General features: G+C 48.0%; 1 protein-coding gene across 1 annotated transcript; it reads right to left on the bottom strand.

Annotated features, from left to right (window-relative positions):
- Positions 1–5,071: 5,071 nt before the first annotated feature.
- On the bottom strand, positions 5,072–21,640 carry LOC114601869 (C-signal-like). Its single transcript, XM_028739463.2, has 6 exons — positions 20,958–21,640; positions 19,510–19,570; positions 10,134–10,321; positions 9,736–9,894; positions 7,172–7,282; positions 5,072–5,312 (listed from the first exon to the last, which is right to left on the bottom strand). Exons 1-6 carry the CDS (start codon positions 21,102–21,104, stop codon positions 5,199–5,201), a joined length of 780 nt encoding a protein of 259 aa, XP_028595296.2. The 5' UTR covers positions 21,105–21,640; the 3' UTR covers positions 5,072–5,198.
- Between the last annotated feature and the right edge of the window lie 4,653 nt (positions 21,641–26,293).

Raw genomic sequence — 26,293 nt, 5'->3', positions numbered from 1 at the left:
AAGCAGCGTAGCATGTGGAGAGCTGCCTAGTTTCAGGGTTTGTTTGTTTCCCTTTTCTCAGAATCATATTCAGATGCAGCAGGGGTTCCTGCTGGTGAGCAGAAAGTCAGGGGGCGGGTGAGCTATGCTACTCAGGAACATGTCCTTCATGAAAGGAATCTGGTGTTTGCGTCAGCTGCCTTTGGGCAATTGAAGAGGACTGGCTGTCAACTTGCCAGCCCTCTAGACCTAATGTTTTCCATTCCTGAAGGCTTCCAGGATTTAACCAACACAGGTATTGCACACAGGTATTATTTAATGTTTTGCTGTTGGGCTGTGGGCGAGTTCTGCTGAAATATTTTATAACCACTGAAAGGAGCAGGCAGACTTGTCCTTTGAACAGAGCCCTGTGGCATCCTCGCTTCGCACTGTCCATGGGTTTGCACTGGCCTCGCCTTTTAGTTGTGGGCAGGAGGCTTAGGAAGTTGGGCTACATTACATTTCTTGACCTTGGAAGGGAGGAGAGCAGGGGCGAAGGCAAAGCTGAAGGACTTCCCTCTTGTTTGAGCATCAGGCATTTGTGGGTATGCAGGCCAAGACCCCAGGCACCAGCCCTCCCTTTTCTCTGCCCTTCAAAACTGCAACCATGCCAAACAGTATTGAATAAGTATTTCTTTAAAAAGAAAAAAAGATGAGTTGTGTAGGAGGGAGCAGCCCTAAAGGGGACCAATCCTGACTCCTTGTGGCAACAGTGACTTAACTGCACAGCCTAGAAAACCATGTTTCTTCCTCTTTCCTCCTGTACCTCCCCCACCCAGTTTACATGCCTCTCAAGAGGGTTGTGTGTGTTGAGGGAGTAGAGCACATTAGAGACCAGAGAGATGCTCTTTGCTTGAACCGCAAAGTCTTCTGCTAATGAGCTTCTGCTGCCATCTGGATGCTGAGAGGCAGCAGGACTGGCCAGGCTCACTGTGCAGCCTCCCAGCTGCTGTGTATGGTCAGAGTAAAAGGAAGCAAGTCTGTCTCTAGAAGAGCATCGACCAGGCATGTACTTCTAGGGGGGCAGCCATCCAGGCACCACCCTCCAGGGGTTTGAGACTCCTCCAAGCCAATACTGCCTCATGCTGCTGTGGCTGAAAGTCCAAAACCCCTGGAAGGCACATCTGGTTGGGCATCTGGAGCCTCCCTCCTGCCAGCTGGCTGAGGGAGCAGGTGGTCCACCTGTTCTTTTTTCTTCTTTCCAATACTTTCCTAAAATCTCTGGGCACTTTTTTGGCAGGTGGGGTGGGGAATAAATATTGAGCATCAAAGAGTGCCTTGACTTGCCCTGCTGGCTCCCTTGGACTCTTTCCACTCCCTGGTGGTTTTGTCTGCTATGTGCTTGCCTTTTTCCTCTCTGTCTCTCCCTTCCTGCTGTTCTGTGTATGTGTGGAGAGGTTTTGCCTGAGCGAAAGAGCCAGCTTGGAACAAGGCAGGCCGCTGCCTGGCTCTCAGCAGCACCTGCATGGCTGCCTTCTGGTGGGGGTGATGGGACAATCTTTCCAGGCCACTCCACCCCTGGGCCTTCAGAGCAGCAAATATTCCTCATCTCACTCTGTCACTTGGAAATGGAAATCTTCCCCACCCCTTCCCTCTGCCTCTTTTGTAAATGGGTTGCAATTATTCCTGCTGAATGGCTTGAAAGAATCTCTTCTGCCTCTTCAGCAGCCTGGTCACTTAATGCCTGCAGGAGACAAAGCTGGTAGGTTGTGATGGGTGACTATATCCAGGTAGAACTTGCATGGCAGAGCATGAAATGTTGTGCAACTTTGGCCAGATCCTGCCTTACCACCTGCCTTCTCCTTGGGACCATCTTTGCTCCAAAGAGAAAAGCTCCTCCCTATGAAGGGCTCTGCATCCTACATTGCCGAAAGTGAGCTGTGGACTGGCAGGATCAGAGTTCTGGTTGTGTAAGTGGCCAAATGAATGTTCTCAGTTTGCAAAGATTCTTTAAGATGCTCTTGCTGGGCATCTCTGTTGGCTGAACCCAGCCCCCCCCCCCCCCACCTTCAGTGAGGTAATTTCCACTTGACTTTGGTTTTGCCACCTGGTCAAAGAGTCCTGCATCTCTGAGCCACCCTCCCCTGGCTCCTACAAATGAGCTGCCAGCTGGACACATGGCCAGCCCATCCATAGGATAAGGCAAATGGTTGTTCCTGGTGGATCATTTGCAAGGGAGCTTCCCACTGCTGCTGTGACACGATTCCTTTCTCCACAGTAGCTGACCTTCAGTCCCCAGCCAGCAATTTTGCTGAATAACTGGGGGGGGGGGTTGGAACTTTAGAACTGCATGGAACAAACCTCTGCCCTTTCAGAGTTGCCAGTGGCTGAGTTGGACGACGTATGCAGTGGCTGCTGGCAAACCCCAGGACGATTTCTCAAACCAGCAAAATGGTCTGAATAGAGGTTGCAGGTGTGGGAGGTGTGCCCCATGCGTCTCAAGGGAAGGGAAAGTCTGGAGGAGGTCTTGTGCTTTCCCCAGAGTGATCAGAAGGACTCCTGCTTAACTCCCCCTTCTGCTTCCTGAGCTCCACAGACTGGGGTAGACTTGGAGGCCTGGACCATCAGCTCCCACCCATGGTCCAAGCCCCAAGACTTCCTTTCTCCTCCTCTGAATGAAAGTTCTGCCTGCCTCCCCATCCCTTCTGCCTTGGGCTGCCTCTGTAGACAAACCTCTTATAAGCAGCTACTTATAAACTAAGGAAATTATGGATCCAAAGCTGTTTACCCTCCTTTTCTAGCCTACACTTCACTTTATCAGTATTACATGCACTTCTGCTGCCTCCGTTTGTACTTTTTGACTTCACATGCCACAGTTGGAAGAAACTGGATTTATTTTGTGTTCTGTTGTACAAAATAAAATCTGTACCTTTTTCCTTCTGCTGATTTCTGCAGTGGCTGCGTGGGTGGAGCTTTTTCCTTTTCCTTTCTGTGTTTGTGTTTCTGGCCCCCTAAGCATCTCCCAACCCAGGTTATTGTTGCATTCTGAAGGTAAAGGAAGGACTTGGCCAGCAAGACTCTGGGAGGAAGGGCACATAATAATCTGCCACACCCTGGCCCAGGTCCCTTTTATTAACAAAAGAACTTTTAACACAGCATTTGTAAGAACCAATCAGATTTCCTCTGAGCATTTCAAAAAATCCCCATGTGGGACAAAGTCAGATCAGAGAAATCCTTTTAACTACAAAGAAATTATTTCCTACTTGAGCATGCATACATGCAACAAACAAGAACCAAGGAGGAATGCATTTAGGAAACCCTTACCATCTCCAGGTATACTCTGTTCCTGGCCATTAAGATCTATCTAAAGATTAACAAAGGGGGACGCGGGTGGTGCTGTGGGTAAAAGCCTCAGCGCCTAGGGCTTGCTGATTGAAAGGTCGGCAGTTCGAATCCCCGCGGCGGGGTGCGCTCCCGTTGTTTGGTCCCAGCGCCTGCCAACCTAGCAGTTCGAAAGCACCTCCGGGTGCAAGTAGATAAATAGGACCGCTTACTGGCGGGAAGGTAAACAGCGTTTCCATGTGCTGCGCTGGCTCGCCAGATGCAGCTTGTCACGCTGGCCACGTGACCCGGAAGTGTCTCCGGACAGCGCTGGCCCCCGGCCTCTTGAGTGAGATGGGCGCACAACCCTAGAGTCTGGCAAGACTGGCCCGTACGGGCAGGGGTACCTTTACCTTTAAAGATTAACAAAAGCTATATCAAAGCTGCCTCCTTATCTTTATGACCAGGACACCTGGTGAAGCAACTGGTCTGCGTACAGATTTGTCAAGCCTAGAGAAAATGGGGCAGAGATGCAGAGGCTTGTGGGATTGATAAGAAATAATGTGAAATGATTCCAGCCCAGTCAAAGCAATGCTTTGATCGCTGACACAATGGCTTGCTTCATTTTTTCATAATTCCTTATAGCAATCCCACGTGACCACTACACGTTATCAACCATCACCTGGGGGTAGGGAGCAGCCAGGCAGCCTCTCAGGTTGCACTTGGTGAGCTGACATTCATCTTCATGGATGAAGGTGGTGATGGTGTAGCACAAGTCATTAAAAAAACCCACACACATTTCCTAATCTTGGAACTGCATTCCAAAATTGTTTCTTAATAGATACTGCTGGATCCAGAGATAAAAGAAGTATTAGAATTGGCTTATTTCATGTATTTTCCTTAAATTTGAACTGACTTTTATATTGAAACACAGAATGTAATTCTGCAATCTCAGCTCTTGTTTGTGACTTCCTGGCTCCAATGGTCCGGTATAATGAGCCCCCCCACCCGCACTTGGGCCCCATTTGCACTACACATTTAAAGCACTATGCTGCCGTTTCAAACAATCCTAGCTTCCCCCAAAGAATCCTGGGAACTGGAGTTTGTTAAGGGTGCTGACGGTTGCAAAGAAACGCCTAGTCCCCTCCCAGAGGTACAGTTCCCAGAGCACCCTGGGAAGACCCTGCAGCCTCTTCAAGAGAGCCCTACAGTTGCCACCAAGGATTGGCATATTCTTCATAGATGCATTTACCACCTCAGGCCTTCTGTGGGCATACAGTGCCAAGGACAGGGTCTCACTGATGAGACAACCCCCCTGTTCTTGTTGAGAGTCGGGGTGCCACTTTCCCTCCACACAATGGGGGTTTTCTAGGCTTAGTTTCTCCTGCCTCAGGTGAAATTTTTGAATGATGCTCTGAGAGGTCCCTGGACAAAAGAGGAGCCTTTGAAGAATAACACATTTCTTCCACCACAATAAATCTTTCTGAGTTTCAGGTGCCACAAGATTCTATTTAGGGTGTGTATTTAACATTATTGTGCACTTCTTGGTGTTCTAGCATGTACGAATGGGACATTTAAAAATTGTTTTCAGAATTAGGTGTAGTTACCTGGCTTTAAGGCTTAAGAACATCAGCCGTCTCTGGTCTAGGTCAAGATTTTACCAGTTTTGGGGAGGCCCTTTCTATAGATGAGAGGTTGGGCAGTTTTGTAGCTGGCTTTAGCAATTTGCTAGTGAAGGAGACAGCACCCAGAAGGTCAACAAACTACTACCAAAGTCTAATCCAAGAGCTCCTTTTATTGCTTTGCACCCTGAGTAGCTGAAGACCCCAAACTGTGGCTCTTCCCATCTCCTGTGTGAATCTGGCATCCCCCTCAGGACTTCTGGAAGGCCCTCATCTTCTGCCTTTGTATCCTCTTCCTCACCAAGGGACAGTTTGTCCTTCCCAGTCTAAAAAGGTTCCGTTGTCCTGGTCAGAGAGGCGGGAAAGCACTTGGATGATCCCTCTTGTGCTGGAGGCCACACTCAAGACTCCCTGGAACAAAAAAGCGACATCATGCTGCATTATTAAGTGGCCAAAAGCTGCCATCTGTTCTACCAGCAGCTCCACAGAGGTTCCTGGCATTCGCAGAAGCAAGGCTGGCACCTCCTGGGGACGTGCCTGCTGCAAGAATCTGACAAAGCAGCCTTCCTTCAGGAGTGCCAGCCCATTGCCCTGTGCATGCTGAAGTAGTCTTGCCAGGCAAGGGACGAGGCAAAGGATGTGGAGGTGAAGGGCTGCAAATGGGATTTGAGGGGAGGGGAGCTGAAGGCTGGGGTGTGGCACCACACCAGCCTGGGTGGAGGGCATGGAATTATTGAGACAGGTGGAAGGAGGCGCCTTGGGAAATTGTGGTGTGCCCCCCTCCCCCCAAAAATGCAAGCTAAACTTTGCTTCAAGGTATAAACTGAGCCCAATTTCACAATTTCAGCCTCCCTCTCTCTGCTTGGGAACTGGTAGGAGGCCGTGCTGCACCACTGCTTCTCAGAAAGAAGAAGCTATGTTTCACCCCTGGCTCTTACAGCTCCTTCCTCTGATACATGAACTTGCCTAGTGGGGCTGGGAGAGACCCTGCCGTACATTTCCATGGGGCTGCAGCACAGCCCTGCTCCCCTTGGTCACAATGGCTCCCAGAGCTCTGGCAAAACAGCCCAACTCCACATGGTTCCCTGCTTGTGTTCCTGGTGGGGCAGAGGAAGAGGGCAACCGGCAGCCCTTTTGGCCTTGTTTCATGTGGAAAGGAAAAGCCCCACCTACTCCTGGTTCTGGCTCTGCCCAGTACCACCCTCTGGCCCCTGACAGATGGCTCTATGGGAAAGTGGCCTTCAGCAAGGAAATAGACAGTCTCCTCCCCCCTCCTACTTGCCTCCTTCCTGAGTCATGGGATGCCTCCACCCTCCCCTGCTTTATGCTGCCCATGGGTGTTAACCAGATGCCATTCTGGTTGGGCAGCATTTCTTAGCCCGTCCATAGGTGTCAACAGCAGCTACAGATAATGTGAAGGAGCACACCAGGGAAATCAGAGGATCCAGCTCCTTGATTGCATTAATGATGAACCTGAATTTTTGTTCAACTCTCACCTCAGCCTCATCCCATGGAGACATTTGCATCTTGGAATCTGACCAGCAGGCCCCAAAACGCTGTCATTGGGGGGGGGGGGGGGCGGGAGGTCCACTCAAAAGGTGCTCAGAGGGAACTGCTGCATGGAAACCTTGCAGACTGCGTTTCCCCTGCTGCCGTTGACCTGAATGAGGCTGACCTCATCTGTGACTTCCTGCCAGTGACTGTGCAGTCCAGGAAAGTAAGGATGATCATGTGTGGGTGCTGCTCTCGCTTATTTAATATTCCCTAAGTGCCTCTTTCCAAGCTCCCACAACAGCTTAACTGGTCTGTATGTGAAAGCTTGTGCCTTTTTCATCCCATGGGTACACAAGGCTTCCCCTGAGGGTTGTAGAATTCACTCCCCTCCCCTTTCTGTGTATCCTCTCTGTGACTAAGGTAGCGAAGTCCAGGAGGGTCTGACCTCCCCGCAGGCACATCAAAATCCACCCTATATCGTTGCTCAGAAGTGGGCCCTGAGAATTCTTCTTTGGAGGTGGTCAGGCCAGTGGCGTAGCGTGGGGGGTGCAGGGGGGGGCGGCCGCACCGGGTGCAACATCTGGGGTTAGGGCAAATCCACGGGTTAGGGGGCGCAAATCCACAGGTTAGGGGGCGTAAATCCACGGGTTAGGGGGCGCAAATTACTTGCCTTGCCCCGGGTGCTGACAACCCACGCTACGCCGCTGGGTCAGGCTGAAGTCCACAGTGCCATGTGCCCCCCACTCCATTCCATTATCACTTGGGCTGGTGCCTACCTGCTCTACTCCAAGGTGGGTCTTCACTCCTCCAGGGTGGATGGAGACACACAGGATCCCATAGGGGCCATACCCAAGAGACTGGCAGCGCGTCAGCATGTTCAGAGCCGCCTGCAGAGGCAGAAGAAGAAGAAGAGTTTGGATTTGATATCCCGCCTTTCACTCCCTTTAAGGAGTCTCAAAGCGGCTAACAATCTCCTTTCCCTTCCTCCCCCACAACAAACACTCTGTGAGGTGAGTGGGGCTGAGAGACTTCAAAGAAGTGTGACTGGCCCAAGGTCACCCAGCAGCTGCATGTGGAGGAGCGGAGACGCGAACCCGGTTCCCCAGATTAGGAGTCTACCGCTCTTAACCACTACACCACACAGGCAGAAGCATAGTCAATTGGGGCAGGAGAGTTGGGACCTATTGGTTCAAGGGATGCCGAGCCAAGTGTGAGGCTGCAAGAGGGGGTTACGTTGTTGCCTGCTTTCATGCCCTGGCTGGTTCCAGCCATCTACAAGCACCTTGTGGCTCTCAGGCCATGGAGCGCCTATCCCATCAGTGCCTGACAGAACCATCCATGGCCTGGAAGGGCAGTTGGGCAGCTCTGGGGGAGATTTGTAGTCAAATCCAATAATACATATGCTTGCTGGTTTGCATGTGGAGGGGTTAAGACCATAGAGCTGTATTGCTGATAATCCAACTCAGACCATAGAAACATAATTGGTAGAGAAGACTCTCTGTTGTGTCATTTCCTCTCCTCTCCTAGGAGGGAAGAAGCAAAAGAAGTATTTTCTGTCCTCTCCCCCTCCTCACTCACTCTCTCTTCAACCAGCCATGAAGGGGGACCTGCCTCTGATCACTCCTGAGGCTGTAAACACAAGTATTTTACCTGCCTTTGGTTCTAATGCTTTTGCTGCTATGGATGAATGCTTGACTGTGAGTAAAATATGTTTCAAACTGCCTTTTCAGTCTGTAGCCAGTTTCTTTGATAAACGTGGTAACTGTTATAAGAAGGTCTTACATATATAAAATAAATGTTCATAAATGTACCAAGCAAACACACACACACACACCACATGTCTGAAGCCCACAGAAAAAGTCATGAAACCATTTTGTCCCTCCCAAATTGACCTCAGATATTTCTCTGCAAGGTCAAAGGAAATGGGAAACCTCCCCATTGTCTATTTGCTCACAAATCCTCTCTTAAGGGCATATTTAAGATATGAATAGGGTGAGCTTGTGACCTGGATTCAGGAATTAAGTAGTTATCACCACAAAAGAATAGCCAGGCTCTCCAGGTAAACCCATTAGCAGCCAGGTAAACCCATCAACAGGTTTCCTGCCGGCCCCTTCTCTATGATGTATTGGGTTTGGTCTTGGGCTACACCCTTCCTGTGATGTATGTATGATGTTTCTGGGGGTGGTCTTGAGCTCCAGGGTGGGGAATTTCAAAAGTAGGAGTTCTTGGTCCCTCCTGCCTCCAGCATGTGGTTGTGAGCACCCTGTTGCAACAGTTAATAAAGATCAGGCTTACTAGCTGCTTTGCTTCTCAATAGTCTCTGGTTGGCCTCTGTTATTTTCTCCTACCAATAGAGAACCTACAAAAGGTCTCTATATGGGCTCTTGGGTACCCCATAAGGGAAAAGGAGCCGTTTTTTCTTATAACAATTTGGCGAGCCAGGCAGGAGTTTCAGTTGCCCAGATTCTGGGGGTGAGGAAGGACTGGTGATCCAGCGCACACCAGGCCATTTGCCAAGAGGAGTCACCAGTCCTCCAGTGATCCCAGGATCCAGAAATAACGAGTTCCAGTGGGTCTAACCAGAGGAAGCAAAGCTCGATTGGGCCAGCCTTAAACAACCAGTCAAGAGATCCCAGGATTGCCAGGAACAGCGCATGCGGAAGTGAGCATGAGAGAGAAAATGGGGAATTAAGGAAACACGTGTAGTGGGCGAACTAACCGCAGCAACTAAAAATCTCTATCTTTACTATCCAATAACAAAGGGGGAAGATCAGCCTAATGCTTTCAATTAAACTGCATAAGATGGGATTTAAAGTCTGTTCAGCCCTGCACTTTTAAGCACAAGTGGTAAGCTGAACCTATTGTCTGTTAACACCGCTCCCTGTGGGTCTGTAGAGGGATAAAATATAGTTAATTGTAGCCCATCATCTACCTAATAAAACCTAGCAAGCTCTTTGCCTCTCATGGGGCTGCTAAAGAAAACCCTGTGTGCCCTGAGCAAAGGTAGAACTGATGGATCCCAGGCCCACGGAGCACCCATCTCATTAGCTCCCAGTCGGCCTGGGAGGCCTCTGCCATTCTCTGCGTTTTATATCATTTATTTGCTTTAGTGTTTTGAAATTGTAATCTACCTTAGGCACCTATAAATACATTAAATAAACAAACCTATGTGTCCTCATAGACAGTACAGTGTGCCTCAGATTCACCCTGTGCCCCAATCATCTTTCACTTGGCCTAACGACCCACCCCCCTCTTGCTCTCTCTCTCCTCCCCACATGCTCCAGAAGTGGTACTTCAGGGCTCCTTGGCAGGAGTCCAGCCTCTCCCCCTCCTTTCCTACCTTGCTGCAGCGGTAGCTGACGTCTTGCCTCCACTCCCACCCGTCAACGAGTGAGATGGAGCCGTAGCTGCTGGACATGTTGACCACGGCGGCTTTGCTGCAGCGCATCCCGCTGTGCCTGCTTTGCTGAGCTGCCATTTTGAGCAAAGGCAAGAAGGCCTGTAAAGGGAGAGAGAAGCAGCACCCATCATCCATTGTTGTGCTTCACCCTACAGCCCCCCACCCCTCTCATTCTCTCTCCTGCTAAGAAGCCTCAATTCTTTCCTCCATTCTTTTCAAATTAGCTGGAGACCCGCTTCCTGCTGCTTCCTCTGAGTGGGAAGAGGCCCAGAGCTGGAGAACTAGCTTATGAGTAGGTTTAGTGGCCTTGCAAGGCTTTTAGCCAACTCTTTCCTCACCTGGCACACCAGCATGGGTCCAATCGTGTTCGTGGCATATAGGAACATCATGTTCTGGGTGTTCTCAGAGCTCAGAGTTGTTTCACAAGCCATGGCGGCATTATTTATGAGCAGGTTGAGACCACAGCCTGCCACACGCTCTTCCACTTTCTTGGTAGCTTCCTTGATGCTGTGAGGATCTGTGACATCTAAATCAACGGAATTTAATAAGTTTGCCAGCTAATGCCACTCTGCTCCTTCCCGAGGCAAAAAGCAAAATATTGCTGAAGTAATTCTGCAGTTGTGGAGAACCAGGATAGGGTTAAGGAGAATGGCAAAGGTATAAAGGTAAGAACTGAATTCAAATCTCTCTTTGGCCACTGTCTCTTACCCTAGCGGGTGGTGCTGTGGTCTTGACCACTGAGACTCTTGGGCTTGCTGATTGGAAGGTTGATGGTTTTAATAATAATAATAATAATAATAATAATAATAATAATAATAATAATAATAATAATTTATTTGTACCCCGCCCATCTGGCTGGGGGTGGAGACGCTCCTTCAGGTATACAAGACCGAAGCCGTTTAGAGCTTTAAAGGTCAGCACCAATGCTTTGAATTGTGCTCGGAAACGTACTGGGAGCCAATGAAGATCTTTCAGGACCGGTGTTATGTGGTCTCGGCGGCCGCACCCAGTCACCAGTCTAGCTGCCGCATTCTGGATTAGTTGTAGTTTCCGGGTCACCTTCAAAGGTAGCCCCACGTAGAGCGCATTGCAGTAGTCCAAGCGGGAGATAACCAGAGCATGCACCACTCTGGCGAGGCAGTCCGCAAGCAGATAGGGTCTCAGCCTGTGTACCAGATGGAGCTGGTAAACAGCTGCCCTGGAAACAGATTTGACCTGTGCCTCCATGGACAGCTGCGAGTCCAAAATGACTCCCAGGCTGCGCACCTGGTCCTTCAGGGGCACAGTTACCCCATTCAGGACCAGGGAATCCTCCACACCTGCCCTCCTCCTGTTCCCCAAGAACAGTACTTCTGTCTTGTCAGGATTCAACGTCAATCTGTTAGCCACCATCCAACCTCCAACCGCCTCCAGGCACTCACACAGGACCTTCACCGCCTTCACTGGTTCTGATTTGAAAGAGAGGTAGAGCTGGGTATCATCTGCATACTGATGAACACCCAGCCCAAACCCCCTGATGATCTCTCCCAGGGGCTGCATATAGATGTTAAAAAGCATGGGGGAGAGAACAGAACCCTGAGGCACCCCACAAGTGAGAGCCCGGGGGTCTGAACACTCATCCCCCCCCCACTTTCTGAACACGGCCCAGGAGAAAGGAGCGGAACCACTGTATGACAGTGCCCCTAGCTCCCTGTGAGATTTTGACCAGCTTCGGCCCATCTGAAGCTGATACAGGCTCGTCTTATTTTGAGCCCAAGCAGAGTAGTCCACACAGCAGAAGGATAAGCAGTATGTGCCACATTCTTAACTTTATTTCCACTCTATGCTGAGAGAATACAAACATGCATCTTGCCTCTGTGAGAGCAGAGAAGCAACAGTCTCTCTAACAAAGAAACCGAGAGAACAGTGAAAAACAGGAAACCAGTGAACGTCACATCCAGTCTCCCACTCCCGTGGGAATCCAACAGTAACTCTGACTGTGGAATGCAAAACAATGTCTTGTGACTACAGTTGCTGCTCAGTGAGGGAAATAGAAACCAACATCCTCCCCCTTTCTGTGAACATCACTGGGCAGCGTGTTCGTACAATATCAGTACAAACCCAACTTCTGCACATAGGTACAGTGTTGATCCCTTGATACAATCTTGGACAATACATCAGCAGGAATTTCATTACCTAGCATATAGGACACCGTTACGAGTCCCTTCTGAATACATTCCCTAGCATGTTGCAGTTTCAATTGCAAATGCTTCATGCTTTGCTTACAACCTTCAGAATTCAGCAAAGCCAAACATGCTTTGTTGTCCTGGTAAACCTGGACTGGACATTTGACAGGAATTTTCATGTCTTTGCACAATTGTAACAACCATTCACAATCTTTAAGTGAATAAGACAGTGCATTCAGTTCAGCTTCACAAGTACTTAAGCTAACTGTTGTTTGCTTCTTGCATGACCAATCAAATAGACCCTGATTGTACATGTAGCAAACTCCAGACGTACTTTTCCTGTCTGTAGTGTCACTTCCAAAACTTGCATCTGCAAATATCTCAAGACCACCAGACTTCTGATTGTTAAATTTCAGTCTGTAATGCATAGTGCCTTTCAAATAGCGTGCTATGCGTTTCAGAGCTTTCCAATCCTTAACAGTAGGATTGTTGACTTGTCTGCTTAGCAAATTACAGCTAAAAGCAATGTCAGGTCTTGAACATCTGGCAATGAAGTTTAGTTTGCCTAGCACACTTCTGTACAGTGTAGTGTCAGAAAATGCTTCTTCAGTGTCATCTACCTGATAACCTGTTGTCATCGGTGTGTCTACAGGGTTAGCATCCATCAGGTTTAGTTTGCTTAACACATCCGCAATTTTCCGTGACTGGTGTACTAGAATATTACCATCTTGATCTCTCTCTATTTCCAGAGATAGGTAGTTGTTTACCTCACCAAGATCTTTCATGTCAAAGTGCTCTTTCAGTTGAGCTAGGGCGATATTGTACATTGTGACATCTTTCCAAAAGAACAGAATATCATCAACATAAAACAAACAATACAGCTTCTTTTGCCCCTCCTCTTTGACAAATACACATGGATCAGCTTTCCCTTGCTGAAAACCTAGAGAAACCAATACTTCAGTGAGTTTTGTGTGCCAACACCGTGCACTTTGTTTGAGACCATAAAGAGACTTCTTCAGAGAACAAACAAATCCCTGTTTTACCTGTACGCCATCAGGTGGAAGCATATAAAGAGATTCACCTAGAAATCCGTACAAAAACGCTGTATTCACATCGTGGTGACTAACGTGTAGATTCTCTTCTGCAGCAAGCTTGAGCATAAGCCTAATGCTCTCATACCTCATGGTGGGTGAGTAGGTCTCATGATAGTCTTCACCTGGTACCTGTGAAAAACCTATGGCTACCAATCTGGCTTTGTGTCTGACTATCTTGCCATTTTGATCAGTCTTCGCTTTGAAGACCCATTTGCTTCCAAGTAGTTTCATTCCTGGAACTACTGGAACTAGCTCCCATGTTTTGTTCCTCTCTAAGGAATAAAGCTCAGCCTTCATGGCATTTAACCATGGCTCAGCATCCTTTGAATCCAAATCCTGGATTTCTTGGAAACTTGAAGGTTCAAATACCTTCTTGGAGCTTTTAACAGCTGCTACTGCTGTCTTAGCAAACTCATCAGCAAATCTCTTTGGAGGTCTGCCTTTTGTGGCTCTCTGAGACCTGCGAATTAGCCGTAGGTCTTCAGCACTCTCCTCTTCTTTCTTAGGAAAAAAGTGGCCAATTGTGAATAATGGTTCCTCCAATTCTTGATCAGAGCTTTCAGAGGGTCGCATAGAGGCTTTCGCACTCTTGAAATCCTCTGAATCATCTGATTCAGTCTCAGACTCAGAATTGGGTTGTTGCGGCAGCTGTGGCTGTTGCTGCTGCTGTGGCTGTGGCTGTTGCCTATCCTCAGTCTCATCACTGTCATCAGGATAACATTGGAAAATTCCCACATTCTCCCCCTACTTGGCATTGTACTCAACATTTCTTGTGAGCCTAATTGTCTTAGAGTCAGTCATCATTATTCTGTAAGAACCTTTCTGATAGCCTAGAAAGATACCATGCAATCCACGCTTGCCTAACTTGGAGCTTTGTGGTGTGTGAACCCACATGTCAGAACCAAAAATTCTCATGTGTTTGATGTAAGGCTTCTTGCCAAACATCTTCTCGTAGGGGGTACAACCAATTGCTGAAGATAACATGCGATTATAACTGTAAACAAAACACGAGATTCGGCCCAATCACTGTCTGGAAGATTGGTATCATGCAGCAAGGTTTTTAACCCTTGAAGCAATGTATGATTTGCCCTCTCGCAAAGTCCATTCTGCCATGGTGAGCGAGGACTAGACAAATCGTGCTGAATTCCTTTCTCAGTCAGAAAAGCTTCAAATTGCTGAGAAGTGAACCCCCCCCCCCCCGTGGTCAGGGAAAAGAGTCTTTATCTTCTTACCATGCACATTTTCCAACCAAGCACAGAATTCCTTGAACCTTGGAAAAGCCTCTGATTTCTGCTTGAGATTGTACACATAAATATACCTGGAAAATGCATCAATGAGAACCATGAAATACTTGTTTCCACCCAAAGAGGGCAACAGTGGACCAACCAAATCAGCATGAACAACCTGGTATGGTTCTGTAGCTTGCCTACTAGACACCTTTCCTTTCGCAGCCATTTTCACCTTGTTTGCTGCGCATGCCTTACACTTCATGTGGTACCTGCAGGGTTTAATAGTCATACCTTCAACCAAGGCAGGCATTTTAGATACTGCCTCAAAATGCAAATGACCAAATTTCCTGTGAAATCATGAATACATCCTGCATGCAAACTTTTGTTAGAACCTGCAATGCAACAAGTTTCATCCTGCACAACATCATCAAAATACAAAACAAACAAATGATCAACATATTCAGCATGCAATACATAATTGTTTTTCTTTGTGATGGTGCACTTCTTGTTCTTGAAGGAAACGTCAATTTTCCGTTCATTCAGCTGCGCAACACTGAGTAGATTGTGTGCAGCATCTGGAACATAGAGGACATTGTGTATCGACAAGTCCAAACTGTGAAGAACAACAGTTCCGTAGCCTTGACTGGGGATCGTGTGGTCATCTGCCTGGTGAATCGCACCTTCCTGCGGTGTAAAAGACACGAACAGTCACCTGTCGTTGCATAAGTGGTGCGTTGCGCCCGAATCCACCACGAAGAAAGATCTAGACGTCTTCTGGACCTTTGTAACCTTTGGAGTGAAGCGTGAGACCATTGCCTTGTGCTGCATTGTCCTGGACACTGGACCTTTGCCTTTGCCTTTTCCACGCGTTGAGCTTTCGCTGCGCTGCTCTGTCTTGGCCCTGGGAAATCTGCATTCCCTCTTCATATGGCCTAGACGTCCACACAAGTAGCATTTCACTGCCTTCAAAGCTTTGGCGCCATCTGGTGGTTCCACTGCATTATGGGATGACGTCTGTGAAGACTCCCCCTTACCTATGCAGCTAGCACCTCGCCTGTCCGCTTCATTCGGAATCACGGCAGTAACATGTGCTACTGTGATCTGAGCAGTTGGCTGAACAGCAATCTGAGTGGCAACGGACTCCCAACTTGAACCCAAAGAATGTAGTATCATGAAGGAATACACAGCCTCTGGAAAGGTGAGTCCTCTCTGTTGCAGCTCATGTCTCAGATTCTGCATCTCCATTAGATGTGTACGAACATCTGCACCTTCAGCAAGTGCCATATCATGCAGCTTGGCATAGTAGAACAAAGAAGCACCAGCCTGTGTTCTCAAATGAGCATCTCTGAAAGTGCCCCAAATCTCTCTGGCTGAGGTCTTATCACGCAACAGATAGAGCTCTTCTGGGGAGACTATCAATGTAAGAGTTCCCCTTGCTTTGGAAGCCTTAGCTCTCCATTTATCTGTCAACGGAGCTGGGGGGGTGTCTGTAATAACATTAAACAGACATTCTTTACACAGAAGAGCCTCTGCGTACAGTACCCACTCCGCATAATTCTTCTTATTGAGCTTTGGAATCCCAAAAGCATCAGCCAGCCTTGCATTAGCCATCTCTGCTGCTTTAAACAAGCTGTGTCTGTGTACAGCTGCTTCATTCCAAAAGCACTTTTAAAAGTACTTTCAGTTTTCAAGCCTCCCAAGCCTGTGAGCCTGTGCCGCGGCAAATGGCTTTAAAAGTTCAAAGTCCAGCCATAAAGCCATTAATTAGGAGCTGGCAGGCTTCCCGGAGCAATGAGCACATACCTCTCATCAATCTTCTTGACGCACAGAGCAGATAACGTCCGATCTGTCCCTCTGCCTCTGCCGGCATTCCGATCCTCTGTTTCTCTGTTCCTTTGCCAGCAGCCATTATTCAGTCAGATTCCGTTTTTCTGGGCCCGGAACCAAAAATGTGAGATTTTGACCAGCTTCGGCCCATCTGAAGCTGATACAGGCTCGTCTTATCTTGAGCCCAAGCAGAGTAGTCCACACAGCAGAAGGATAAGCAGTATGTGCCACATTCTTAACTTTATTTCCACTCTATGCTGAGAGAATACAAACATGCATCTTGCCTCTGTGAGAGCAGAGAAGCAACAGTCTCTCTAACAAAGAAACCGAGAGAACAGTGAAAAACAGGAAACCAGTGAACGTCACATCCAGTCTCCCACTCCCGTGGGAATCCAACAGTAACTCTGACTGTGGAATGCAAAACAATGTCTTGTGACTACAGTTGCTGCTCAGTGAGGGAAATAGAAACCAACACTCCCAGCCCCTCAAGACGGTCCAGAAGGATGTTATGGTCGATGGTATCAAATGCCGCTGAGAGATCCAGCAGAACTAGGAAACAGCTCTCACCTTTGTCCCTAGCCCACCGGAGATCATCAACCAGTGCGACCAAGGCAGTTTCAGTCCCATGATGAGGCCTGAATCCCGACTGGAAGGGATCCAAATGGTCCGCTTCTTCCAGGTGTGCCTGGAGTTGTTCAGCAACCACTTGCTCAATCACCTTTCCCAAGAATGGAATATTTGAGACTGGGCGATAGTTGGCCATTGTGGCCGCATCTAAAGTTGGTTTTTTAAGAAGCGGTTTAATAACCGCCTCTTTCAGCAGGTCTGGGAAGGCTCCCTCACGGAGGGAAGCGTTCACCACCCCACGAAGCCCATCGCCCAGTCCTTCCTGGCTAGCTTTTATAAGCCAGGATGGGCAAGGATCAAGGAGACAAGTGGTTGGTTTCATTCGTCCAAGCAGCCTGTCCACATCCTCGGGGGTAACAGATTGGAATTGATCCCACACAACTTGACTAGACAGGACTCTAACACTCTCCCGCCCCGGCCCTGCTCCCACAGTGGAGTCTACCTCTTCTCGAATCTGAGCAACTTTATCTGTAAAAAACTTTGCAAAATCATTGCAGGAGATCATGTGGCCCATATTGGGCCCTGATGGAGCAGGTGGTTCCGCTAAATTGCGAACCACCCGAAAGAGTCTCCTGCTGCTGTTTTCCGCAGATGCAATAGAGGCGGTGAAGAAAGTCTTCTTCGCCGTCGCTATCGCCACTTGGTAGGCTCAACATTGAGCTCTAACCCATGTCCAGTCAGATTCAGAATGGGTTATCCGCCACCGGTGCTCTAGCAGTCTCAACAATTGTTTCATTGCCCTCTGATCCGTGGAAAACCACGGGGCTGTCCGGGCTCCATGCAATCGGAGAGGGCGCTTCGGAGCCAAACAGTCAATAGCCCTGGTTAACTCCACATTCCAGCGGGCCACCAGGGAATCAGCTGAAAGGCCATCAACATGGGATAAAACATCCCCTACCACTCTCTGGAAACCATTTGGATCCATTAAGTGGTGGGGGCGGATCATCTGAATCGGTCCCACCTCCCTGCAGTGGGGAAGGGTCACGGAGAAGTCCAGTTGCACCAGGAAGTGATCTGACCATGGCACTTCTTTCGTTTCGCTTTTACTTAGTGTCAGATCACCAACATCCATAGAGGTAAACACCAGGTCCAAGGCATGTCCGCGGCTATGGGTTGGGCCAGACTTATTCAGGGACAGCCCCATGGAGGCCATGCTTTCCACGAAGTCCCGAGCGGCCCCTTGTAAGGTCGTGTCGGCATGGATGTTAAAATCCCCTAGGACAACCAAACTAGGTGTCTCCAGGAGAACATCTGCCACGACCTGAAGCAGCTCGGGCAGGGAATCCTTGGTGCAGCGGGGAGGTCAGTACACCAATAGGAATCCTGTACTGCCCCTATTGCCCAAATTCCAGAACATGCACTCAGAAAACTTGGTTTTGCCAATAAGACGCCTGGTGCAAACTAGTGACTTCTTAAAAATCACTGCAACCCCCCCTCCCCGCCCACAAGGCCTGGGTTGCTGTGCGTAAGAGAAACCTGGTGGACAAGCAGCGGCAAGGACAGGCCCATCTGCTTCCTCCAACCAAGTCTCTGTCACACATGCCAGGTCAAATCCTCCATCTACAATCAAGTCATGGATCACAGTGGTTTTATGGATCATTGACCTGGCATTGCACAGCAGCACCTTCAGGTCGTGTAGGTATCCCTTGCTGATTCCAGTATCCGTCCGGTCAGGACCAGCCCTGGAGGCAGGGATAGTCCTCAAGCAATGACTAAGCCTGCTTCCTCGGTAATGACATGGTCTGGTCTTAGCGTAACTCCTCCTCCTACCCGTGATCACTGAGATCAGTTGTCCCAGTGCATCCCCCCCTGTGGAACCTGCCCCAGCCATTTTGATTGCTGGGACCCACTCCCAGGCAGCCCTGACCCCACCCCTTAAAATCAAAATAAAACCTATACAAAAAACAAACCAACAGAACAATAAAACATTAAAAACAAAAAACAGAGAAAGTTACAAACACAACATAATTAAATTAAATTAAATTAAATTAAATTAAACAAATTCCCACATCCAAGTAAACACCCACCCCACCCCACACACCCGAGGCCTCCTTGGAGCCTTATATGCTGTGGTGGAGTATGGGGCCTGGCCCCAAGCCCAAGGTGGAAAATGGGTTTCAAGGGGGAGCGGTCCTCCCCACAAACTCACGGCAGAGTGGCAGCAGCAATGTCCTGGGCCTCCTTGGAGCCTTATATGCTGTGGTGGAGTATGGGGCCCACCCCCAAGCCCAAGGTGGAAAATGGGCTTCAAGGGGGAGCGGTCCTCCCCAAGACTCACCAGCAAAGCGGAATTCCTGCGACCAGGTGAGCTCCCGTTGCTCTGTCCCAGCTCCTGCCAACCTAGCAGTTTGAAAGCATGCCAGTGCAAGTAGATAAATGGGTGCCGCTGCAGTGGGAAGGTAAACGGCATTTCTGTGCGCTCTGGCTTCCGTCACAGTGTTCCGTTGCGCCAGAAGTGGTTTAGACATGCTGGCTGCATGACCCAGAAAGTTGTCTGTGGACAAACGCCAGCTCCCTCGGCCTGAACGCAAGATGAGCGCCTCACCCCATTGTCGCCTTTGACTGGACGTAACCGTCCAGCGGCCCTTTACCTTTTTTTACCTTATGCTAGCCTGCCTCAGAGCATTATGAAGAATAAAGATGAGAATTGTTATCTGCTCCCTGCGTTCTTTGGAAGAGGTGGAGGAGTTTGGAAAGACAAGGAGCAACAATAAATGGGTTGCCAGTGGGAAGGGCAGTGTAAGACTATTATAGTTCATGGTAGGTACATACCCAGTTGAAGTAGAACAAGAGTTGAGACATTTGAATACCTGCGAGCCAGTTCCTTTAATACCTGGAGAAAGAGAAATCAGTTTGAGAAAACAGGCAAGTTTTACATGCTAGTCTCTAGTAAGTGCTTGCTCCAAAATTCAAAAGCAACTGGGCTATGTCTTGGGGGGGGGGATAAATGGAATCCCTACACATTCCATTTGTGTAGGGAGTGGAGCAGGCACCTGTTATATCAGGCCCAGTTTCAAAGTCACATTTTCTCCTACCCTTTGTCCCAGCTTTCATATTATTATTATTATTATTATTATTATTATTATTATTATTATTATTATTATTATTTTATTGGCTTTACAGGCCAAGGGAGCTGGCATTTGTCTGCAGACAGTTTTTCCAGGTCATGTGGCCAGCATGACTAAGCTGCTTCTGGCGCAATGGAATACTGAAACCAGAGCAGCGCACAGAAACACCATTTACCTTCCCGCTGGAGCGGTACCTATTTATCTACTTGCACTTTTTGGCGTGCTTTCGAACTGCTAGGTTGGCAGGAGCTGGGACAGAGCAACGGGAGCTCACTCCGTCGCAGAGAAGGTTCTGCATGGGGTCACAGGTGGCAGCTGTGACCAGCCACTTTCTACTACAAATTTGCAGAGTTTTGGAATGGGAAGGGACGGTGGCTTTGCTGCTTTACAACTGCACCCATCACTGGCTCCATTTTAACTTCTAACTTTTAACCAAAACAACCCAAAACACTTCAGTACTTAGCTTAGCCAACACAAACTGCTTTTGAACCAAATGCAGATAAATGTTGTATATATTAATTAACAGAATCCCTATTGTTGCAGTGTAGTCTTGTACAACATGAATGCAACACAGGAAAATGATTATTTGGTATATCTTCAAGAATGCACATGCAACACCCACCCATTGGAAGATTTCAAAACCATTCCATTCAAAAATGCCCAGAGTTCAGTGGTTAGAGCCACTGGTTTGCATGCAGAAAGTCCCAGGTTCAGTTCCCAATTTCATCTCCTGGAAGAGCTGGAAGAGACTCCCAAGCCTGAAACTCAGGAGAGCCATTACTGGCATTGTAAACAACACTGAGCTAGATGGATCAATAGGTCTTTCAGTGTCAGGCAGCTTCCCATGTTGCTCATTTCTCATTAGCTCCTCCAATGTAGCCATTCCAAATAATGGAACACTCTCTGCCTGCTTGAACCCCGATTTCATTAATTTCCTCCCCTGTGTAAACAAGCCATTTATTGAAGGAGCCTTCTGAAATCTCCTGGCTCTTGGCCCTCCCTGTTCCAGCTGGTGCCAATTGGAGTAAGGTTGGCTCCCATCTTGCCTTCTCTGTATTCTTACCCAGATACTCAAGAGGTATAATGAATGGATATTTTAGCCAGTGGATTGGCCAATGTCCAACTGTTTCATCCCAATCTTCAGGTGCTTACCTGTCCTTCAGGTCCATCTGGATGCCGGCAGGTGGCAAAGATGAGCTGAGGTGGATATGGCAGCTGGAGAAATTGCTCCACCAAGCCCAGGCCAATCCCCCGGTCACTTCCTGTCAACAATATGCTCCGAATTCTGAAATCTTCCATGTTGTCTGTCAGTCTGTCTCTCTGTGTGTGTCTCTCTCCTCTGACTGGAGGAACTTGGGTGGAGTGGAGATATCTGGGCCATAAGAGACACTGCCCATCTTCAGCTGATATCCATGGTTATGCAAGTTTGCAAAATGTAAATTAAGTTGTCTCAGCACCAGAGTAATCACACACGAGCAGCTTAAATTTCAGCAACAAGAAACTATTTAAAATGATGCATCACCCAGATGTGTCAAGATCAGGCGTGGCCTGAATGATGTTGAGGCATTTGAAAAACAGGTCTGATCACACCATCTTCCCTGAAAAGCATTAGCAGTGGGTGTTTGATGATGATGTTGATGACGATATGATCAGTTTGGAGAGGTCTTGCTGCAGCTCATAGAATCATAGAACTGGAAGGGATCCTAAGGGTCATCTAGTCCAAACCCCTACAATGTCGGAATCTCAACTACAGTACCTATGACAGATGTCCATCCAATCTCTGCTTAAAAACATCCAAGGAAGTCCATGGCCTCACGAGCGAGTCTGTTCCACTGTCAAACAGCTCTTACTGTCAGAAAGTTCTTCCTGCTGTTCAGTTAGAATCTCCTTTCTTGAAGCCATTGGCTAGAGTCCTACATTCTGGACCAGGAGAAAACAAGCTTGCTGCATCCTCCATGTGACAGCCCTTCAGATCTGAGGATGGCTATCATATGTCCTCTCACTGTGCTCTTTTCCAGATTAAACATATCCAGCTCCCTAAACTGTTCCTCATAAGGCTTGGTTTCCCAACCCTTAATCATCATTGTTGCCCTCCTCTGCACATATTCCAGCTTGTCAATAATCTTCTTAAATTATGGTGTCCAGAACAGGACACAGTATTCCAGGTGTAGTATGATCTGTTGATGCAGCCTAGAATAACATTAGATTTTGTTTTGCTGCTGCATCACACAATTGACTTGTGTTAAACTTGTGATTTACTAAGATCCCTAGATCCTTTTCACGTGTACTACTAGTAAGGCAGGTGTTCCCCATCTTATATTTGTGCAGCTGGTTATTCCTGCCTAAGTGTAGACCCTACTGAATTTGACCCTAACATTTGACCCTACTGAAATTCATTCTGTTAGTTTAGGCCGAGTTTGCCAATCTGTTAAGGTAATCTTAACTCCTGTTTCTGTCTTCTGAGGCATTGGCTACCCCTTCCAGTTTGGCATCACCTGCAATTTTATAAGCAGGCAGAGGGCCTTCTCAGTAGTGGCGCCCACCCTGTGGAATGCCCTCCAGTCAGATGCCAAAGAAATAAATAACTATCTGATGTTTAAAAGACATCTGAAGGCAGCCCTGCTTAGGGAAGTTTTTAAGGTCTGATGTTTTAATGTATTTTTAATCTTTTGTTGGAAGCTGCCCAGAGTGACCGGGGAAACCCAGCCAGATGGATGGGGTATAAATAAATTATTATTATTATTATTATTATTATTATTATTATTATTATTAAGCATTCCCTCAATTCCTTCATTCAGGTCATTTATAAAGACACAACAACTGTCCCAGGGCAGAACCCCACTTGTCACTTTCCCCCCAGGATGATGAGGAACCATTAATGAGTACACTTTGGGTTCAGTCAGTCAACCAGCTACAAATCCATCTAACAGTTACCTCACCCAGCCCACATTCTAGCAGCTTTCCTTTGCCTGTGTATAATGAAACCCAAGAGGGCATGATCACTTCCTCCCAAGGTTCCTTATACTTTCACCTCGTCAGTTTCTCCCTTCTGATGAGGACCAGATCCAAGAGAGATGCCCCCTTTGTTGTTTATTCCACCTTCTGGGAAATGAAATTGTCAGTGAGTCAATGGAGGAATTGGTTGGATCTTACATTCCTGGCAGAGTTAGAGTTCCACTCCTGCCTCTGTCCCCCTCCGTAGGAAGTCACCTGTCATCACCACATGTCTTTTCCTTCTCTGGAGAGTGGCAGGAATCGTTCTCTGCACTGTACCTTCCACTGCCACCTTGGTGTTTTCTGAGGTCTGCAACCGCTGTACTTGCATGGAATCAATTTTGTAGCTCCAGAGACACAGCATGGCTGCTGACAGTCCTGCTTTTTTGTGCCATGTTCCTCCAGGGGTTTGTCTCCTGCATTGGGCAATCTTCCTCCGACCTAGGGGCACCCCGCCTGTATCTCTGTCCCCAGACAGTCTGCTCTAGTGCATCAAAGTGTCTGGCCCCAGGTTAGTAAGTTAACGCAGGTAAGCAATTTTATGTAATTAAAAAAATACCATTGCAAAGAAGCCAGGGCAGCTAATGACATACAGTCTATACAGCCATAAAGGGAAGATGTTGTAAGTCCCAACCACATATCAAGTCATTTCCCCTCCTACAACTAGGCAGCGCTGCTCCTTTGTTCTCACTGTCTCTTTGTTTTGAATTTAAGTATCACCTGCCACTGGCAGATTTTCTCTTACCACTTTTTCCTCTTGTATCTTAAACTACTTAGGACTTTTTCCCCAAAGGATTTCCAAGTAGAGTGGGACTCCCTTAAACTGGGCTCATTGGTTCTTGGGTTTGTTTGTTTTTACTCACCTTCCTGGTATTTCGTCTTTTGTCTTTTCTCACTTTTCCTTCCCAGGCTTTATAAAATCGCCACATCAGTTACCAGTAATAATCCCCAGCATCAAATCAAATCAAAATGACCAAAGGCTCAGTAGTCTGAGCCTCATTTGTTCCATAGTCTGGTGCCTCTTGGTTAATCTGGAGATCTCCTGCACCAGTAAGGTACTCCTGTATCTAATATTGGTGTTGTTGATTGTTGACATTTGTCTGTCTTGAGAGTCAATGGAGTGCACCTCCGGGGGTGGAGTCAAATCTCTGTGTTAGCAGCGCCAAAGTGACCTCCCTGAGGAGCAGGCCTGGGTAGTGTGTATGGAGGTCCTTGGTCTCACTGATGTGGTCCAAAGGAAAGCAGAGCAATATGTTTGGCATTGGCTTGGCTGCAGGAGTTGCCAGAAGGAGGTGTACAAGGTACCATTCAACCATCTTAGGGACTCCACTCCAGATTCTGTAGGGTTTATTGTGTAGGTGGACCCACTATTAGTCTCATCTGTTCAGTCCGCCTTTCTTTCCACACAGAGGAAGTCCCTAACTCACCAAGTTTAAGACCCCTCGGCTACGCTAACTTGGTTTAGCCAGCCAGTAGAAGCCATTCCATGGGATGCGGGTGGTGCTGTGGGTAAAACCTCAGCGCCTAGGGCTTGCCGATCGAAAGGTCGGCGGTTCGAATCCCCGTGGCGGGGTGTGCTCCCGTCGTTCGGTCCCAGCGCCTGCCAACCTAGCAGTTCGAAAGCACCCCCGGGTGCAAGTAGATAAATAGGGACCGCTTAATAGCGGGAAGGTAAACGGCGTTTCCGTGTGCGGCTCTGGCTCACCAGAGCAGCGATGTCACGCTGGCCACGTGACCCGGAAGTGTCTTTGGACAGCGCTGGCTCCCGGCCTCTTAAGTGAGATGAGCGCACAACCCCAGAGTCGGACACGACTGGCCCGTACGGGCAGGGGTACCTTTACCTAGAAGCCATTCCAAGGATGTGGCCGCTTCTAGGAGCCACAGGGCAGCTGTCTACCAGCTCCATCTAGTATGGCAGCTGAGATCCTATCTGCCTTGCCAGTGCTAACCAGAGCATGTATCCTCTAGCCAGGATAGTGAAGCTGCTGCATTTGCAAGCTCACTCATCTGTTGTCCAATCAATACTAGATAATGGGCATGTGCCAGTCACTCACCAGCTGGAAGAATTTATTGTGCCCTTGGGATGTTTTGTATTCCAATAGTCACCTTTCCCCCAAACGAGATTGCAGACATGTCTCATGAGAGGCGGAAGGAAGTTGGGATGCTCTTCTCTGGAGAAGAGAAGGCAGAGGGGGGAATCTGAAAGTCCTCTCCAAAGGGTGAATGGAACAGTCATAGAGAAGAGGACAAATACCTCTTCAATGGGGACTTCCTGCATCAGGCTAGGGGCTGGATTCCTAGATGGCCTACAACACACACACACAATTCTAAGCTTTTAGTCCTTTTCACTAGCAACCAGAATAGCCTTTTTAAAAGCTTTATAGCAGCCGCGGAGTAATAAATGGGTGCCAACTAAGGTACCAGTCCTGCCTGTCAAAGTGACTTGGGGCAACTCCCTTTGTGCTCATTGGTTTATTTCCAAGTAAAGGTGAATAAAAGTGGGTGGCAGTCAGTGATGCAACTTCAGGGATGCTTAATAATGGTACCAAAAAAAGCATTTTGGGGCTTTATGCCTGGCTTGGTGTTTTGCCCTTCACAATGGAAGCTGTGCAGTGAGCAGAATTAAACAATGCCTGGATTGCTCACCAACCATCTAAGCAGGCTAGCAGGGTAATTAGATGACATCCACTCAGCCCAAGGGTTGGGATAGGACTTGAAAGGATTCCATTATTCAGTCCCTAAAGCAGTCCAGTTCTGAGCTAAGAATACTTGCAGAGTTTGGTCTTGAGTTGTGGCCTAGAAACCTGAAGTTAATTGGGTAGTCAGCCTTGACTTAGTTCTTACTGTGTTTGGAGAAACTGCTTGAATTCTGAAGGAACCTGCTGCTGCTGTGGAAAAACTCCACACCGCCTTGTCCGTCTCCAGGTGGGACTAATACGAATAGACAGAGACCACTTCCATAAAGCAAAAGCACCCAGGAGGTTGATACTTATTTCACTGCTGCATTAGGATCCCCTGGTCTTTCCAAGGTATGGTGCGGGTCATGAGATGCAAATGGCACAGTACCAAAATCTTTTATACCCTTTCTGAGCACTCTGAGACAAAGAATTTTAGATTGATTGGTTACATTTCACAGAAGTATGAGCTTGTTCAGTTCATATGCTCTTATTGGTGATTACCGTACATTCCTAACATAGCATTTTAGTAGACACTGCCCCATTTCCTTGACATGCCCCTTTTCTTATCTGTCTTACTCATTAGATTTTCTATCAAACCGTTCCCAACGGGTCAAGATGGGTTCCTACATCTCTGCCAATCTCAGCATGAATACGGGGATGCCGCAGGGGTGCGTGTTGAGTCCACTTTTATATACGCTCTATACAGCTGACTGTGCCCCCAAATACCCCAGTAATAAGATCATTAAGTTTGCAGATGATACAATGGTGGTTGGTTTAATCATGGCTGGAGAGGGGGAGGCAGCCTATAGGAAGGAA

Source organism: Podarcis muralis, chromosome 7 (genome assembly GCF_964188315.1).
Source record: "Podarcis muralis chromosome 7, rPodMur119.hap1.1, whole genome shotgun sequence".
Taxonomy (NCBI): Eukaryota; Metazoa; Chordata; class Lepidosauria; order Squamata; family Lacertidae; genus Podarcis; species Podarcis muralis.
The sequence above is the reverse complement of the archived record's forward strand: the minus strand, read 5'-3'. Positions and strand labels throughout refer to the sequence as shown.